We start from the raw sequence: 20,618 nt of genomic DNA, 5'->3' as shown, positions 1-20,618 counted from the left end.
TTTGAAGGTCTCTAAAGGCCTCCCACTTCAATTAGAATAAAATACAAACGTCTTTCTATGGCTAAGGCCCCGAGAAGTCAGGCCCCTGCCCAACTCTCTGCCCTCTACCCGCTATGCTCCAACCACAGAGCCTTCTCATAGCTCCTGGAACAACCAGAATCCCTTCTTATCACAGAGCATGATGCAGCTGTTGTCTTAGTTAGGAATATTACTTACTCTTTATTCAGTTAACTTTTATATACTTTTTAGATCTCATGGAAGTGTTCCCTGACCCCCTAACTTACACAGGCTCTCATCTAGACTTTATCGCCAAAGGAAGGCCAAAATAATTTTAAGACACAGGACAGATGTACCAATAGTAAAACTTTAATTTGAGATTATAAACTAAATTATCAACTTTTTATATTCTCAAAGTCTAGAAGGGATTATGGGAAAAAAAATGAAGATAGTTATATTAGGGAAGAGAGAGTGTGGATTATTTCCTTCTTTATTTTTCAAGTTTTTTCTTAAGGCTTTAGACTTTTAACTTTTAAGATTTTATTGAATTTATAGGTAGAAAAGGAAAATATGCTGTTTTATAAGCTAAGTATCATCACTATTTCTATAATCCCCCAAAACTTACTTAGGAATCTGCTTATAACCCGCTCCTCCATTTTCCTCCTATCCCCCGCCCCTAGAAGAAACTCACATCCAAAGCACACCAGTCCTGCATCATTGAAATGACATGTGTTAATTTCATTTGTAGTGTAAAGGCTGCTTCCCACTCTGGTTCCATTTCAATATGTTGTCCTATTTGACGTAAAATTGGATCCATTCCCTTAAAGGAAGTGAAAAAAATGTTACATGAATTAAAATTATAGTTGTTCTCTTATGTGAAAACCTAAGAAATAATGTAGAAGAAATATATATATTAATTATAAAAACATATGGTATAAGTTTTAAGAGGAAGTAGTATGAGAAATCATAGCTTTTAAAATTATGTGTTTATAAAACAGTCTCTAAAATACAAATCAAAAAACTCAATAAAGTATAGAATGAATTATTTGAGAGGCAGTCTTGCAGATCTCTTTTAGACTAAAAATACTTCAATATTTCACTGCAATAATCTTTCAAATTCCTTTTTAGGTCTATATCTATAGAAAAAAATTGTTAAAAGAAATTTGGCAGGCTTTAAAAAATGTTATAGAATTTATAAATATATTTTATATTAGAATTAAGTTTTAATAATTATTGCCTAATAAAGTAAGTTTTCACAGTGCCTGAAAGAAAGCAAAAGAAAGTAAAACAAGAAAAAGATAAACAGCTTTGAATAAAAAAAATTACTGTTCAGAAACCAGCCTAACTACCTGGCTATGTCAGAACTTATTAAATTATAGACAATACAGAATACTAAGTATTCAAAATGATCAAAGTAGCTATTGTTTTTATGGGTACATGAAAAACACAGTGGTATTATAATAAACTAAACACCCATGACTGCCACCCAATCTAAGAACTAGAATGTTTTCTAAAAATGATATGTCAACTTTGATTATTCCTTTACTTAAGACAGCCAGATGGCTACTAAAGGAATCATTATATTAATAGTACTTGCTCAGATTTTTAGAGACGTCCCCTATCTTCTAACAGTTAAAACTGGTTAAATATACCTGTTGGTTTCTACTTCTAGATTCTGTTTCATGTATGGGGATGGTTCAAAAAAAAAAAAAAAAAAATTAAACAGGCAAAAAAGTTCTACACTGTATTATATTAAATATCACATCAAGGAGAAAAAAGAAATATTGAAACAAATAAAAAAAAAAAACCCTGAAACAACTACAGTTTCTCAAATAACTAACTTGACTATACTTCCAAGCAAGTCTATCTAAAAAATGAACTTACAACCTCTAAAGAAAGAACATTAATGGTAAACAAAAGAATTATCAAATACAAAGAGCAGTAGATGCCAGAACCTCTGCTGGAATCTCATTTGCTCTATACCTTTGTAAGTCTCCAATTATAGAGGAGCTTCTTGGTCCAAATACAACCATTCAAATTGATCTTTTGGAAATGTGCCCCAAATGAAAAAAAATGCACAGACAGAAGGTGCTCCATTCAATGAACAAAAACAACAAAAAATAGAAGCTGGGCATGGTGGTATACACCTGTAGTTCCAGCTACTTGAGAAGCTGAGGTGGGAGGATCAATTGAGCTCAGGAGTTTGAGGCGGGAGTGTGCTATGATTGTGCCTGTGAATAGCTACTATACTCCAGCCTGGGCAACATACAGAGACCTCATCTCTTAATAAAAAAAAATAAGGAAGAAAAAAAAAAAAGGAAAGAGGATGAAAAAGAAAAACGTATCACTTTATACACACCTGCATACATTTAAGTAATTCCAAAAAGGCATCAAATCCTTCTAGGAACTTCTGCCTTAGCTCATCTGACCATTCAGTTGGTTTGCTAATTAAAACATACCTGAACAAGATAAAAGCAGCAATGAATACAAAGATAAACACTGACATTTCACAAGTTGCAACTGGTTTAATAATTGAATGAAAACTCACTTGAGATCTAAAATAAGGCTCTGAACTCTCCTAAACTTGAAGGCTTGTAAAGCAGTATATCGTTCAAACTGAAATCTGCCCTGGGCATCTCGATGTCTCAAATGATCCATAAAAGTCTTAATGATAATGGTCATCAGGTTTTCTTCTGTGATGAGCATTCGAGCCTAAAACAAAGTATATCAGAGTACATGGTAATCAAAAACTATTTACTAGGAGGCCAAAAAAAAAAAAAAAGAAAAGAAAAATTCAAATCATCAACATTATTTAGCTCTTTCAGTTTAAAACCCTTTTCAACACAACCATATAATATCATAAATGTATTACTGTGTATTTCTAAACAACAATTACTTACTCCAATTGCCATGTGTATGAAGCAACAATTATATCAGATGCCAGAAAGATGCCAGAATGTTAGAAGACAGTTCCAAGGCTCATTATTCAAAGATAATTCAGGGTGGGGGATCTGAATCAGGCTGCAAATTTTCCTTAACTGAGACATTTAGACACCTATAATGGTATAGTATAATTATTCTAGGATTCACAGGTTTATGTCAAAGATTCTCTAGAAGTCAATATGAAACTATATTTCCTCTTAATCTCTTTAGTTAAGATTTATTTTTTGCTTTGTAGCTATGTATAGATATATATGTATATCTCTATGTATTTTTGAATAAGTAAATACATGTAAATGATGCCAAATACAAGTAAAAAGTAAGTCCCCTAGTGCCTGAAGTTTCCCGTCCAAAGGCAAACCCTATTAGCAGTTCTTTGCACATTCTTGCAGAGGTGGTATGTGTGTATAATATCTATATATCTATACATATATAAACTACAAAATAAAATACAAATAAAATAGATTAAATGTATATTAAGTATATATAAGTATGGATATGTATAATTATATCTCTTTCGCCCAAAGGATACCATATTATATACTGTTCTGTACTTTTTTTACTTGATATATTTTAGAGATTGTCCCATATCAGTTCATACAAATTTCCCTTACTCTTTTTTATCTATCACCAGGTATACTTTTGTATCATACTTTATTTAGTCAGGCCCTTACTAGTAAGACATTCGGGTTTTTCCAGTTTTATGCTATTACAAAAGATGTTGCAACAAATATCTACTGTGTATAGTTGCAAGAACATTTATAGAATAATTTCCTAAAACTGGAACTAATGTGCTAAAGAGTATGTACATTATAAATTTTAATGATATCATCAAACTGTTCCCACAAAAAGGCTTAACAATTTATGTTTTTACCTATGATATGGGCCTTGCCCCTCTTGTTCTCCTAACACAATGTAACTTTGAACATTTTGAATTTTGCCATTTGACAGTTTTAATCTGTCATAGTAAAGTTAGAATGTCTAATTTTACTTTAAATACCACATTTTTACTCTGATACAAAAGATCATGGATCCCCACCCCACGCCTTTCCTCCTAGGTTTTACAGTGTTATTGATGTTGGGCGACAACTTAAACAGGTCTCATGTCAATCAATATCACATAATTAGCAATATAGAAAGTTGCATCAAAAAACAGGACCAAAATACAGAAGAAAGAAGTCCAAGAATATAGTAAAAGCTGTATTCTAATGCAGAGGTTAAGTGCTAAAGTCATAAGTAGAAAATCTATAGAGTTAAATATACCTTTGAAAACTCTTAAATCATCAACACATTGCCAGGACTTAGGCTCTAAGAAGCTCAAAAGTCTACAGGATTAACTTCTGTTAAATTTTCCTCCACAGTGAAGATTAAGGTGAAGTTTGAAGGGGTGGGCAATACTAAGGGCGTAAGTAAAAATTTTCCTTTTGTTTGTTGGATTAGTTGATTTTGAGGAAGTTAAATGAGTATGACTCAATTCCACTGAGCTAAGAAAAAACTCTGTAGAGCTGCAATCCCCAAGGCCTGGGCTGTGGACCAGTATGAGTCCGGGGCCTCCTGGGAAGCAGGAGGTGAGCAGCGGGCAAGCGAGCAAAACTTCATCTGTATCTACAGCCGCTCCCCATCGCTCACATCACCACTGATCAGATCAGTGGAGGCATTAGATTCCCATAGGAGTGCAAACTCTACTGTAAACTGCACATGGGAGGGATCTAGGTTGCACTCCTTATGAGAATCAAATGCCTGACATCTGAGGTGGAGCTGAGGCAGTGATGCTAGCACTGGGGAGCGGCTGCAAATACAGATTATCATAGCAGAGAGGTGTGACTCCACAATAAATGTAATTGGCTTGAATCATCCTGAAACCATACTCAACCCCTGTCCAGTCTGTGGAAAAATTTTCTACCGTGAAGTTGGTCCCTGGTGCTAAAAAGGTTAGGGACTGCTGCTGTAGTGTCAGCATATAAGACTTAGAGCAGGTAGGAAAAGGAGTTTGTTGAATGTAAATCTCACCAATCAAGGTACTTATTAGCATTTTCAGTTTCAGGTGAATGTTAAAAGAGATATGCATAGTTTTGGATTGAATTCTAATTGTTTGTACTGGGGGGTCAAATAAAAAAATTAATAGAGTGGCCCATTAAAACAGGGGAGTGGCCAGATGTGGTCCTTGTGTGCCTAAGGTCCCAGCTACTTGGGAGGCTGAGGCAGGAAGACTGAGCTTAGGATTTCGAGGCCAGGCTGGGCAATGCAGCAAGACCCCGTTTCTAAAACAAAACAAAACAAAACACTAAAAAACCCCAAAACAAAACAAAACCCAAGGCAGTTATTTACCATGTTTCTAAAACAAAAGAAAACCACAAAAACAAGAACAACAACAACAGCTCCAAAACAAAACTAAAAAAAAAAAAACCAAGGGGCCAGGCGCGGTGGCTCACGCCTGTAATCCTAGCACTCTGGGAGGCCGAGGAGGGAGGAACACTCAGGGTCAGGAGTTCGAGGCCAGCCTGAGCAAGAGCAACACCCCGTCTCTACTAAAAAAATAAAAAGAAATTATTTGGACAGCTAAAAATATATATGGAAAAAAATTAGCTGGGCATGGTGGCACATGCCTGTAGTCCCAGCTACTCTGGAGGCTGAGGCAGGAGGATCGCTTAAGTCCAGGAGTTTGAGGTTGCTGTGAGCTAGGCTGACGCCACGGCAACCACAACAGAGCAAGACTCTGTTTCAAAAAAAACAAAACAAAACAACAACAAAAAAACCCCAAGGAGTTATTCAACATTTCTACTTTTAAAAAGATAACTAAAGAAGCATATTTTCCAAAGTTATAAACAGAAATGGATAAAAACCTTAAGTGCTTGGTTTTATCAACCTTTCAAGGCAATTTTCAACATTAAATATCTAACATTATTATATTATTTCTAGTACTTATCACTTACCCTAAAAAATTACTTTAATTTTTATGTCTAAAATTCACTTTGTTTTGAAAAACATTTCCACTACTTAATTACAGTTTTTATTCACTTTATGTAATTCATATTCAATTTTGTTTTGCAAGGCTCATTAGACATTTAACAAAATATTCAAAATGGGCCAAATTCTCCCCTCAGACTCTGAAAAACTATTAACAGTCTATGCATACACTGTTAGTTAAACTAAACATGCTACGGCATATAGGGATAATGCTGACTGAGGGCACATTTAATAAAATAAACTGGAACAACTACTGTACTCTAATCACCTGATTTATAAGCACTTGTTCTTGACCAGACTTAAAATGAAGATGGCGTTAACTGTAAGGCAATTCTGAATCGAAAGATACTCCTGCTATAAAACATTTTACTAATATCTAGGGCAAGTTATTTTTAACCAGGATGTGCACAAGAATTGCTAATGGAACTTTTCCAAAAAAATGTACAAGCACTCTTCTGCTTCTAGTCATGACGGAGTAGCTTCAGGCTGACCAACACTTCTACCAAGAACTAGAAAAGCTCAACTTAAAAAAAAAAAAAAAAGTTTGAAATCAATAGCAAGCTGCTGAGACAAGAAGGACCCCAGGGGATAAAAACCATGGATAAAGGGAACTGCACAGGGAGGTGAGCCAACATTCAGCAGCTACTTTTGCTTCAGCATTTGACTATTCCGGGAAGGGGTAAGTGGATTAAAGATGCCAGGAGGAAATCTGCACAGAGCTGCTATTCGTAGGGAGAAAAACCTACTGACATTTTAGCTGTCCCAGGGTGTTGGAGAGGCTAGAATCCCAGTAAGAACAACAGAAGGGTGGGGAAATAAGTTTAAGATTATTCTAGTTTTCTTCTCAAAATATTTGCAAAATTCTGAAGTTACATGGAATGGAAGTCTGAGAAGAGCAGGAAGCCCAGATGAACAAAGCAATGCTGTGGCAGTCTTACCAAGGTGAAGAAACTCTTATCTACATAGAGTTCAGGACCCTATAGAGGGGAAGAACTCCAGGCTGTCACCTGGGAAAGGTTAGGGAGTTATGTCCCAGGGAGGGGGATGAACCAGAAGACTGAATCTTGCTAAAACAACCTGGAGTCATGTCAATCCCTGACTGGACTAAGGTGATCAGCCTCACCCTATGTGCTGAAGGGGACTAGAATATTCCACACCAAAATATACCATTCTGGCATAAGGATTATTTTTGGGTGAATGCAACAGAGGAACAGCAGATAAAGGAAAAGCTCCCAAAAGAGAACACACATTTCCACTTTGTAAAAGTGTTGTCTGTGTTGTCTCACTTACTAGGAAGAGGAGGGCAATTCTTACTATCTAAGTTGATCTGAATCTGTAAAACAAACCTTACTAAACACCTCTTATTTACCACGTAACAAAATTGTGGGATGCAGTTAAAATTATGCTTAGATAGAAACTTCACCTTAAATGCTCTTAACAGAAAAGAAGAAAGGCTGAAAGTAAATAATCTAAATATCTATTAAGAAATTACAAAAAGAATGGCAAAATAAATCTAAAGAAAACACAAAAAGGGAAATTAGAGTATAAATTGATAAAACAAAGAAAATGTACAAAAAAAAAAAATCAACACAACTGAAGGTTGGTTCTTTGAAAAGACTAAAAGAGTACAGATCTCTCAAAAGACTAATAAGAAAACCAGAAAAATTTAAATTTAAAAAGGAGCAAAAAAACCAAAACTACAGATCTTAAAGATATTAAATGGAAAATGGGACAAGTGTTAGGACCAATTTAAATTAATATAATTAAAAATTTAGATGAAACTAGCAAATTCCTAAGAAAAAACCATAGGTTATTCAAAGGGAAATAAGAAACGAAAAATCTGAATACTCTTATATCTATTAAAGAAATTTAATTGGTAAAAAATGTTACCAGAAAGAAATCTTCAGGCCCAATGGCTACACTGGAGAATTCTTCCAAATATTTAAGAGAGCAATAATACATAGAAATTTCCAGAAAACAGAATATACTTGCCAATATAATTAATGAGTCCTCCATAATCTTAATTCTAAAACTCCAAAAAGCCATTATAAGAAAATTACCACCTAATAATCTCTCTCACAAATAAGGGTACACAAATTGAATCAAGCAATATAGAAAAAGGATACATCACAACACAACCAAATTTGGTTTTGGTTTATTTCCTTAATGCAAGAGTATTTCGGAAAAAAAATCAACTTATATAAATAACCTTATTAACAGACAAAAGGAGGAAAAAACCCACATGATCATAGCATACAATGCTTTTCCTGAATTCATGAAAATTAAACACCCATTCATGTTTTAAAACAAAAACCAAGTGGGCCTGTAGTTCCAACTATTCAGGAGACTGAGGCAGGAGGAGGGGGTATCCCTTGAGCAGCCTGGGCAACAAAGTGAGACCCCATTAAAACAAACAAACAAACCTCCAAGCAAACTAGGAATAGAAGGGAGTTTCTTTTATCTGATAAAAGAGTATCTGTTAAAAATCAACCAAACAAAAACCCAAAGTAAAACATTATACTTTGTGGTGAAATATTGAATGCTTTTCCCCTGAGAAGAGGAATGAGACGATTCCTGCTTTTATTTACCACTTCCATTCAACAGTATACTGGAGGTCCTAGCCAGTACAATAAAGAAAGAAAATGAAATAAAAGATATAAAGATTGGGAAATAAGAACCAAAACTGCCACCACTCACAGATAACAGATAACTATGAAGACAGAAAATCCAAAAGAATCTATAAATTATTATATTTAATAAATGAATTTGGAAAAGTTTCTGGGTATATGGCCAACATACAAAAATGGATGCATTTCTACATACTAGCAAATACAAAGTAAAATTTTAAAAAATGATACCATTTCCCATAGCATCAAAAAGAATAACAAAAACCTCAAAGCCAAATATGTAGGAATAAATCTAACAAAAGATTGGAAGAGCTCTATGCTAAAAACTATAAGTCATTATTGACAGAAATTAAAAAAAAACTAAATAAATGAAGGAACACATCAAATTCATGGGATGCAAGACTCAATGTTGTAAAGATATCAATTCTTCCCAAACTGATGTGGATAGACTGATTTCGATCCCAATCTAAATCTATGAAGGGGTGTGTGTGTGTGTAAACTGATAAGCTGAATTTAAATTCACATGGAAATACAAAGGATCAAGAATGACCAAGGCACTTTGAAGAATAAAACTGGAAGATTTAAATATCAGATATCAAGACTCATAAAAGTACTACAATTAAGGCAGCGTAATATTGGAACAAAGGTAGATAAGAAAACAAATGGAACAAAAGAGAGACACACACGTATAAAGGTCTTCTTGACTTATGACAAAGGTGCCCCTGAAATGCAACAGGTAAAAGGATGATATCTTCAATAAACAGTGCTGGGTCAACTGGAGAATTATATGGGGGAAAAAATCAAGACCCCCTTACTTCATACTATAGACAAAAATCAATTCTAGATGCATTGGAAATTTAAATGTGAAAGGCAAGCTTTAAGAAGAAAGCATGGGAGAATATTTTCATGACCATAGGATATGCAAAGATTATTTATACAGTACACAAAAAGTGCTAACTGTAAAATAAAAAATGATAAAATAGAACACATTAAAATTATAATTTTTTTGCTTCCTAATTTCTGGGAAAAAAAAAGAAAAAATAAAATTATAAATTTTGGCTCATTAAGAGAAACTTAACATCAAGGGAGTGACAAAGACAAGCCACAGGTTGGGAAAAAATATTTGTCACATATATATCCAATAAAGGATATATATGTAGGATTTATTAATAAAAACTCTTATGAATCAATAAGAAAAAGGCAAACAACCCAACAGATAATCAGGGGGAAACTTTAGCAGGCATTCACAAAGGAGGATATCCAAATGGCCAATGAACATACAAAAAGGGATTCAACTTCATTACCACCAGAAAAATGCAAATTAGGACCACAATGAGAAATCACTATGCCCTCACTGGAATAGATAAAATATAAAAAGACTGGTAAAACCAAGTGTTGGTTATGATGTAGAGCAACTAACTGTAATTCTCATACATTATTAATGGCAATGTGAATTGTTCCAACCATTTTGGAAAAGAGTTTGGTAGAAACTTTTTAATCTGCACACATATATATCCTATAAACTCCTCTCTTGGGTATGTAAAAGGTCAGGATAATTTTCTACTAAAATATGTTGTTGAATGTTCAAATCATCTTTATTTCTAAAAGCCCCAAACTAGAAAACCCCTTAAAAGAAAAATGAATAAATGGTGACATTAATGCAATGGAACATGACATAGCAATAAGAATGAATGATCTTATTGTATGTATGATGATGTACATGCAGCATGGATGACTACCACAAACATAATGCTGAGCGGAAGCAGTCAGACATAAGTCATACCATATGATTTTATTATATAAAATTCAAAACCAGGCAAAACAATCCGTTGTGTCAGAACACATTTACATTTGGAGAGAGGTAGTGATTGCGATGACCAGCACTTTTGGAATGCTGGTAACATGGGTGGGCCCACTATATAAAAATTCAATGGGCTGTACAATTATCATGTGCTCACTTTTCTGTATATACTCTATCTCAACAAAGTTAAAAACAGCCGGGCGCGGTGGCTCACGCCTGTAATCCTAGCTCTGGGAGGCCGAGGCGGGTGGATCGCTCGAGGTCAGGAGTTCGAGACCAGCCTGAGCAAGAGTGAGACCCCGTCTCTACCAAAAATAGAAAAAAATTATCTGGCCAACTAAAAATATATATACAAAAAAATTAGCCGGGCATGGTGGCTCATGCCTGTAGTCCCAGCTACTCGGGAGCCTGAGGCAGTAGGATCGCTTAAGCCCAGGAGTTTGAGGTTGCTGTGAGCTAGGCTGACGCCATGGCACTCACTCTAGCCCGGGCAACAAAGTGAGACTCTGTCTCAAAAAAAAAAAAAAAAAAAACTACTACACATGCCTGGGCCCTGTCTCTAGAGTTTGTGATGCTGAGAAGGAAGGAGGCAGCAGAGAACTACTTTTAAAGGTTACGTAGGTTATTTGGAAACATGCTCGTTGACCTACGAAAAGGGAGAGAGTGTTAAGTATGTAGGTGGTACCAAGTTAGGGTGAAGGAAAAGATTCATTATTAAAAAAAATGTAAACTGTGAAAATTCTCTCAAGAATAAAACCTGAACAGATGAGAAGAAACTGAAAAGAATTTCAAAGATTTAACCTCTCAAACATTCCAAGTTGAGATTAATTAAATCTTAAAAAAAAAAAACAAACAACCAGGTAATTCTTATGTCATTTAATCTATTCTAGGGCTTACACACAGACATATACTCAATTCATTTTACAAAGCCAAAATCTAATTAAACACACACACAGGAAGGAAACACTGACCAATCTTACTTGTGAGTGTATGTGCAAAAATTCTAAATAAAATATTACTAAACTGGACTTAGCACTATACTAAAAGAATACACTATAGCCATGTATTAGAATTTCAAAATTAGAAAAATTTAACTAATATAATTTGTTATATTAGTAGGTCAAAGAATGAAATTGTTCCTCCTTCTTTGACCAAGGAGGGTATTTACTGCATCAACAGCACAAAGAAAATACTATATGATCATTTCAATAGATGGAGAAAAAGCATTTGCTGAAAATATCTAACCCTGATTGAAAATCACACAAAACCAAAACCAATTTTAGTAAACCAGAGCGAAAAGAAAATATTCTCAGTATGATAAAATATTAATCAAAACCAGAAGTAAGCAACATCTTCATTTCTAGATTAAAACACCTGAAGGGACTTCTATTCAAGTCAGGTACCAGACAAGGATGTTGCTGTCATTCAGAGTGGTCCTTCTGAAACATAAATCAGATATCATGCCTGTGTTCAAAACCTTGCAATTATCTCCCCATTTCACTCAGTATTTATAAAAGACAAAAGTTTTTACAATAGCCAGCGAGGTCTGGTACTGCCACTCTCCACTTTGCCCTCCCATTTTCACTCCATCCCCAAGCTCAATGACCTCACTGCCCATTCTCCTCCTTATTCACTCACTCTAGCAACAATGGTATTTTTTTTTTTTTGGTTCTTTCCTACAAAATGCCAAGTGTGCATTCATCTCAGAAATTTTGCACCTGCTGCTCCCTCTGCCTAGAAAGTTCTTTCACCAGTCAATAATGTCACTCACTCTCTCACTCCTTCAAGTTTCTGTTCCAAGACCACCTCTCTGAAAGGTCTTCCCTGATCACCCTACATAAAATATGACCCCTCCACTATCACTTTCTATTCCCTTAACTCGTTTTTCAACTTTGTAGTACTTATCAACAGTCAATTTATAACAAAATGCAATTGTTTATTTATCTTCTCAAAACTAGACTATAAATTGTTTTGTTCACTGCTATATTTATCCCCCAGAGTCCAAAATAGCGCCTAGTCAATAAAGGTACTAAATAAATGTGTTTTGAATATATAAAGACATACACTATTTTTCTAGTGTTTCTAACTAAAGGAGTCAGATGAGAAACAGAAAGTTGAGATATCAGAAAAAAACCAAAAACTATTATTTGTAGATAACTAGAAATTCCAATGAATCAACACAAAATATTAGAAGGTCAGTAAGTGGACCAAATAGATATAAGATGGATATATAAAAATCAGTAGTTTTCCTACATACTTATAGCCTGTTTGAAAATGTAAAAAATTTACTATAGCATCAAAAATATAAGACATATAAGCTTAATTTAAAATCGTGTAAGACTATAACAAGAGAACTATGAAGCTTTTACTAAGAACATAAAATAATATTTCAATAAATAAGGACAAATTCTATTCATAAATGGTATATATCCAATTATTGCAAAGATACTAATATTAGTTCTTCCTGAATTAATCTATAAATACAATGTCTTTCCAGTCAATATCCCAATGTAGTTTTTGGTAACTGACAAACTGATTTTAGTTCATCTTTTAAAAAAGGCCTAAGAAAAAGTAAGAATATTTTGGAAAAGAATAATGAAAGGAGATTTAGCTCTATAAGACATCAAAAGAGAATATTAAACTCTAAATAATTATTACAGCTGTGGTACTGGCATGGAAATGGAAAAAAGATCAATGGGGGAGAGAAACAGATTTGAATACACATGGGATCATCTCACAGGCTTTACAAACTCAACCTTGACTAAACTGAAGGTATCACTTTTCCTCTTTACAAATCCTAGTCGCTCTCCAAAATTCCCTGTATCCCAGCAAGTGGCACAACATTCACTCAGCTGCAAGTCAGAAACCTGGGAATCATCTTTAAACTTCTCCTTTAAACCCAACCTTCAATTAATCACCAAATTCAACATCCCTCAGACACGCTTGCCAGTTCTCTCACAACTCATATCCTACTGTTAGCACTCCAGTACAAGTAACCATCAATTCTTTTCTGGATCACTGCATCAGCATCTGATTAGGTTCCCCACACTCACTTTTACCCCCCTCCGATCTGTTCTCCAAATTACAAACAGCATGATCTTTTAAAATCACAAATGTAATGATGTAAGTACCACTTAAAACTCTCTAATGCCTTCCCATGCTCTTAAGATAAAAATCAAAATCCTTAATCTGGCCTATAATAATAGCTCATTAATGGGTAAATAGATTCCTGGACAGCTTCAACTATATTAGAATATATCCTTTAACATAAAAGTAATATGGGGGAAAACCAGTCATTTTTAGTATGTCTTATTGATAAAGTAACTGTAAAATGCTCTTAAATCTATACAATTTTGCTGTATGTTCAAGGATCTTCAAGTGTATTGGCTTTCCTCTGTTTACCATATAGGTAATGCTCCTCCCTACTCTCAAGTGCTAGTTCCTCTGCCTGGACCCTCCCTCATGCCCTTGCATAAAGATATCTTCCTTAGAAAAGCCCTCTCTGAACTGTGGGAAAAGGTCAAATCTCTTTACTATTCTCTCTTAAAGCATCCAAAGTCTTTAGAGTTTTCATTATAATTTCAATTAACTATTTATGAGAGTCTTTCCCACTATGTTAAGTTTGATCAGGGCAAGGATCATATTTGTTTTTGTTCACCATTGCATTCTCAAGACTAAAACTGTGCCCAATAAATAGGTACTTAATAAATTTGTTAAACAAATTAAATATGAATTTTAATTGCTATATAGTGATTATGTAATGATGCCTTCAGGAGCACCTAGTGAAGCTCACAATTATCGTGATTCAATTGCCTTAGCTACCCCTTCCCTTATGGTGGTGGGGTGGGGGAGAAGGCCTTCTCAAATTGTGAGGTGGTATACAATATGCTGTCTGATTCTAATGTCAAGGATAAATTTGTTAAACCAATCAGCTTAATGATAACTCATCATTTAAAACCTCAGGAAAGTATTATGAGAAAGTATAGATTTTTTTCCCCATCCTCCCCATCCTCTACTTTAGGGAAAGTATAGACTAAATTTAAATGACATTTCCCCCCAGATTATTTTAATATTAAAAAATATGTTCTAATATATTTGAAGGTGTCTGAAATCTGCCCATTAATAAAATATTATTCTATTCAGGAATATACAGATTTTAGTTCTCTGTTATTTTAAGGCCTTACTTTTGTTAAGGGAAAACAAGAAAGTTCTTCTAGTTTTTCAGTACTTACAAGTGAAGGAACCGTGAATATCTGAACCGAGAGGTCTGCGATTGAAAACTCTCTGTCGTGGTCATCTGTCACATAATCACTCTGCAAACGCTCATAGTTCTATTAAGAAGGCAAAAAAAGGCAAGGAGTGCCAGCTATCAGTTACAAGAAAAGGTAAGCACTACTCACCAGAGTAGGTGCGGTGAAGAACTGGACAGACAGAGCAGTCACCGACACTGCTCGCTCGTGATCATCATCCATAAAATCTCTCTGCAACTGCTGGTAATTCTAAACAACAAGGGGGAAATTCACCTCTAATCCACATTGACCAAATGTTTAAAGATTATAATGAAAAGTCAGTGCTGGAGGAAGTCAGTATGATAACACTGCTATAAGAATGATAACTGGAATGATTTCTACCAATTAATTCCTATATAAATATTGATTCATCGTGTAATCCTGTATAAGTATTGATTCTTCTGAATTACATGCCAGTTTGCCAGCCCACATAGGCAGTCACAGCTCCTACAATCCTAAGATGCCAACGTACACTGCTGGGGCTAAACCACAGCAGCATTACACTGTCTCTGCTGAAACCAGACTCTCATTACTTCTGGATGCATATCAGAATCATATGATGACTTTTGCAAAGTACACATGCTTGGGCCCCCACTCTTGGTGAATATGCTTCAGTAGATTTGATAATGGAACACAAACACATGTATTTTGAAAGAGCTCTCAGAATGATTCTCACACGCTTCCTTGGTTAAGAACTCCTAATTCGAGTGAACACAAAAAATAAGTGGTTAGCTTAATCACATGCTGCTGAAAGGAAGAACTTAATTCAACTATACCAACAACTTAGAGTTCATGATTCTTAAATCATATCCACATACACATGTCATTTCAACTAAGATTATTGTTTCCTTATACGAACTTTAGTGAGAACAATATCATAATTCACAATGGCCTAGGTTTAAATTTATCATTTCATATCGCAGACACTGCCCAGATGGATACTCATGATACCATGGGAGGTGATGAACAAGAAGTATCACTGCTATAATTTTATTCATTGATAAAAGAAAAAAGATTATTTATGAAGTTTCTTAGAATTTAAAATCAACACATATTACTGTCAGATGCTAATTTTTTTGAAGCCTACATATAATCATGGGCCATAGTTACTTCATATATAACCTGTTTTGTTATCAAAATTGAAAAACCACTTACTTTTGCAAATCGAACAGCAAAGAGTTTCTTGTATTTCAAATCCATAAGCAGACTGCTCATGAACAACTGATGATATACACTCCTAGCACCTTTTAGAAAAAGATCAGGGTGTGAGATGAGGATATACCAAATAAGCCAAAAATGACACTTCCAAAGTTCTTAATGTGATCAATCGTATTTTTTTTTTAAAAGATGCGGTCTTGCTATTTTGCCCAGACTGGACTCAAACACCTGGGCTCAAGCAATCCTTCCACCTCAGCCTCCTGAGTAGCTGGACTACAGGTATGCGCCACTGAAACTGGCTTATATTTTAAGCCTCAAGAACAAAACCACACATTTCCCTTAGCACAAAATATTTGTAATCTACTTATTTATAAAATCAGGTTTTCTAAACGTAATTCTTAAACAAAGTATAAAGGCTATTTAATTTGGATCATGAACCCCTGCAAAATATTTTTCAAAGACTGCAATATTAATATTAAAAAACATAAATATATTTATTAAATATCTTCCTAAATGAAAAAACCTTAACATCTCAATTACTTATGTAGATACCCTATACCTTAAAAGTAGTAAGAGATTCACCTTTCCATAACTTGGAATCATTAAGCATCAATCTATCCACTAGAGAAGAGTTTTCACCATCTGGCCCTTCTTGTAAACCAACTTGACATAAAATCCGGCGAAGGCCATCTTTAAATAGAAGGAAAAGTAAGTATGAGATAGCAACTTCAAATATTAAAATAAAGTGACATTTTTATAGATGTTCAAATGGATCTATAGAGTTTTACATGTTTTATTAAAGATCAAATTTATTCAGAAAAAGTAAACATATTAACTATTTTATTAATATTTTCACAAAAAGGAGATAAATTCCAAATCTTAATTCACACACCAATTCTTACTCCAGAATGTTAAAATATATGTCTATCATAAAGGCAATAACTTCCTGTGTTTTAATGAATTTAACTAAAGAGAAAAACATCTCCAAACCACTGCATACTGTTCTCTAAGCACTAACGCCAACTAAACCAGATTATAGTAAAATTGTTATATATCCCATAATAACTGAAGGTAGGTATAATATTAAATTGTGCTGCTAACACTTAAAAGAAGGAATGCATGGCTTCTACACTATAACATATAACAGTGCATTTTATTAATGCTATAAAAAATGTTCTTCATTCATTAAACAAAATTCACTGTGGACCTGGCATGGGAGAGGCCCAGGAAGACAAATTCCTACATCATCTAAATGCTAAACTTTAGAAAAGTTCTTCAAATATTAATATAAGCACTAAAGTAACCAAATCTTTAACATCTTTTTGTTTCACCATACTTTATAATTTAAATCAGTGTTTTTAGTCTTCTTCAAGGAGGCAAAATAATTGGAAAGAAATGGAGTAACTTTTAAATTGAATTATAAATTTGCCAAGTAGAAGTAATTAAAAAGGCTAAAGGGCAAACCTTACATAAATATTAAATATAAGCATTTAAATTATTGATAAATATCTTAAAGAAAATTTTTAGCAGGAAATTACTTCCATGATACTATTCATTAATACTGTACCACAGTACTTGGCATACAGGCATTCAATGGAAAACACCAAAAATAAAGAATATGGGGGCTGAGAAAAATAACTGGAAAGACATTTAAAAGGGAAGAAAACATGTTCTCCTAAACTTCCACACCACCATATTTACAACTATCAGTTCAGTGTGGTAATGCTCTTTATCACAGCCTTTCAACACAAATGTTTCAGAAATTTTCTTTATAGTAAACTGAATCTGAATGTCATTTATCCATAGCCTTGCCTAAAGAATAGCATGACAGATAGCTCAGATCTATCCCAATTTTACCCTTTAGTGTTACACACAAGATTTGTATTTTTGGGGACAAGAGGATTCTTAATTCTGTTACCATTACATAAAGAAAAATTATCTAACTTGTAGACGGTGGAAAAATTTTTAAAAATTCAAATCAATAACTTCCAATTTGCAAATTTTTAGAGTTGCAAATTATTGGTAACCAAAAGTTATAGGATTTAGAGATATTAACATTAGTGTTTTATCATTTAAATTGCTAATCACTTAGGCTTTTTTTTTTTTTGAGACAGAGTCTAACTCTGTTGCCCAGGCTAGACTGCCGTGGTGTCAGCCTAGCTCACAGCAACCTCAAACTCCTGGGCTTAAGTGATCCTCCTGCCTCAGCCTCCCGAGTAGCGGGGACTACAGGCATGTGCCACCAACTTAGGTTTTATTTACAGTAGGATTTTTCCAGCTTACTCAGTGGAAGAGCTCCAGAAGATGTTCCGTTAAAAAAAAAAAAAAAAGATTTTAAAATCAAGTTTGTAAGATTTATATTGTATTAGCATATTAAAGTCCTTTATAATTGTTTAACCCAATGTTTCCTGCATTTATTTTAACAGAGAATCCTTTGTGTGCATATAAAAAAATACTATAGGACAAAATTTGGTTTTTCTGTGTATAAAGACAGTCTGAGATGGTATTCTAAAATGTGAAATTAAAGCAAGAAATTATTCCACTCAATATTTTTTCCAAAACAGTTTTGCAAGGGCATATGAGCTCATTTTAACAGATAATTAGCATAAACTTTTATGAACCTACCTGAATATCCAATAATACTTCCCAGCCAAGACAAAAGTTTCAAACCAAAATTCTGATGCGCGACAATAGATGAATGCATAACTTGAACTTTGAGTGGCTTTGTCTGTCTACTGGTATTTCTCTTAAAAAGAAATGGCAGGATTGAAAAACTAACTTAAAAATCTATTTTACTGGCAGAAAAAAGTTAACATTTTTATTTAATATAACCACACCATCATCACAGAAGAATTTTTTACGCATGTGTGTAAGAAAACCACCACTGTGTTGGCCTTACTTGATTCAGATCCTAATTTTCTAAAATAATCTTAGGATTCAAAAAATAAGTCAGAAGGTCCAGCCGGCTTATGAGAGTAACTTGAATCTTTGGTCCTATATTTGAAAATCTGCCTTACCAATTATTAATATAAATGATTTAAATGCTTAAACTTGGTTTATGTTTTTTTTTTTTTTTTTTTTTTTTGAGACAGAGTCTTGCTCTGTCACCCAGTCTATAGTCCAGTGGCATGATCCTAGCTTGCTGCAACCTCAAACTCCTGGGCTCAAGTGATCCTCCTGCCTCAGCCTCCTGAGTAGCTGGGATTATAAAGGCATACACATACCCAGCTTCAACAGGTTTTTTTTTTTTTTTTTGACAGCAGACATCTCAATAGGTTTAAGGTGGTATCTCACTGTGGTTTTGATTTCCATTTCCCTAATGGTTAGTGATGCTGAGCATGTTTTCATGTGCTTATTGGCCATTTGTATATTTTCTTTGGACAAACATCTATTCAAATACATAAACACTTTTTAAAATTCATTTTTTGTTTGAATCTTTTCACCCTGATTCATCCCCTCTCCATAACCTACATTAACAGGGTAAGTCTTTGTGTATTTTCTGTATGCATATATATTATGTGTATATATTTATAAAGATCTTAATTTTGTTAGTTTGAATACAAAAATAGGATATTAAACACACTTTTATGCATCTTAGCTTTAATTTTTTTGTTAATGACATAACAATCTGGGGTATAGATTTATTAAAACATCCTCTACAGAAAGGTTTTCATGTTCACTTTATTTTCAGTCTTGTGAAACTACAAAAAAAGCAGCATTGTACTAAACATCTTTTAGACACACTTATTGGTGCCTGTATTTCTATGGGATAGTATTCCTAGGAGAGGTAAAGCTTTAACAGATGTTACTGGATTGTTTTCCAAAAATGCTGCAGCAATTTATTTTTACATGTATATTCCTATTCTCTGCAAACAAGATTTTTATCACTGTAATTTCATGTATATTGGGCACCTAGATTTTCTCTGTTGTGATCTGTCTTTTCATATCCTTTGTCCACTTTTTCTATTTTATTGTTTGTTCTCTACTTGATAATCTATAAGAACAGTTTCTGATACATTATTGTTCAGATTATCAAGGAAGAATTTCTTAAACAAGCCACAAAACAAATCATAAAGGAAAAGATATATTTGCTATTAATACATTAAAATTTAAAGCTTTTGCTCAGCGAAAGGAATCACAAACTTAAATGAGCATGAAAAAGACAATCCAACACAAAAAAATGGGTAAAAAATAGGAACAGGAAATTCACTGAAAACTTAAATGACCAATACAATAAATATAAAATAGGATACTTAGAAATCAAGGAAATGCAAATTTATCTCATGAGCTATCATTTCATATACATCAGACTGGCAAAAATTTAGACAATTTGACAATATAGAGTTTTGACAAAAATGTGGAGAAATGGGAACTCTCACACGCTGTTGATGAGAATGTGTGTGCGTGTGCACGCGCGTGCGTGTGTGTGTGTGTGTGTGTGTGTGTGTGTGTGTGTGTGTTTTATGAAGTGGGGAAGTGAGGAAGGGAGGGTCAATTTCCTTTTCTTTTTTGTTGAGACAGAGTCTCACTCTGTTGCCCTGGGCATCATCATAGCTCACTGCAGCCTCAATCTCCTGGGCTCAAGCAATCCTCCTGTCTCAGCCTCCTGAGTAGCTGGGACTACAGGCATGCACCACCACGCCCATCTAATTTTTTATCTACCATTTCCTATTTTCTTGCTCAGGCTGGTCTTGAACTCTTGACCTCAAGTGATCCTCCTACCTCGGCCTCCCAGAGTGCTAGGATTACAGCACAAGCCACGGTGCCTGGTCGTAATTTTTGTATTTTTTGGTAGAGGCAGGGTCTTGCTATCTTGCTCAGGCTAGTCAAACTCCTGGC

General features: G+C 34.3%; 1 protein-coding gene across 7 annotated transcripts in view; it reads right to left on the bottom strand.

Annotated features, from left to right (window-relative positions):
- UBR2 (ubiquitin protein ligase E3 component n-recognin 2) overlaps nucleotides 1–20,618 on the bottom strand; it is a 105,948-nt gene that overhangs the window by 49,191 nt on the left and 36,139 nt on the right. For 4 of the 7 annotated variants that reach the window (XM_045541950.1, XM_045541954.1, XM_045541955.1 and 1 more), the window contains exons 8-14: nucleotides 18,405–18,525; nucleotides 16,362–16,469; nucleotides 15,777–15,865; nucleotides 14,565–14,663; nucleotides 2,546–2,709; nucleotides 2,357–2,456; nucleotides 689–817 (exon numbers count right to left, since the gene is read on the bottom strand). In XM_045541950.1, coding sequence (XP_045397906.1) covers nucleotides 689–817; nucleotides 2,357–2,456; nucleotides 2,546–2,709; nucleotides 14,565–14,663; nucleotides 15,777–15,865; nucleotides 16,362–16,469; nucleotides 18,405–18,525 — 810 coding nt within the window. Of the gene's footprint in view, nucleotides 1–688; nucleotides 818–2,356; nucleotides 2,457–2,545; nucleotides 2,710–2,910; nucleotides 3,053–14,564; nucleotides 14,664–14,732; nucleotides 14,832–15,776; nucleotides 15,866–16,361; nucleotides 16,470–18,404; nucleotides 18,526–20,618 lie in introns of those variants that run through there. The other 3 variants (XM_045541951.1, XM_045541952.1, XM_045541956.1) reach the window with 3 other exon arrangements.

The sequence above is a fragment of the Lemur catta genome, chromosome 2, assembly GCF_020740605.2.
Source record: "Lemur catta isolate mLemCat1 chromosome 2, mLemCat1.pri, whole genome shotgun sequence".
Classification (NCBI taxonomy): domain Eukaryota; kingdom Metazoa; phylum Chordata; class Mammalia; order Primates; family Lemuridae; genus Lemur; species Lemur catta.
Note: the sequence above shows the minus strand (reverse complement) of the source record. Positions and strands in the feature narration are given on the sequence as shown.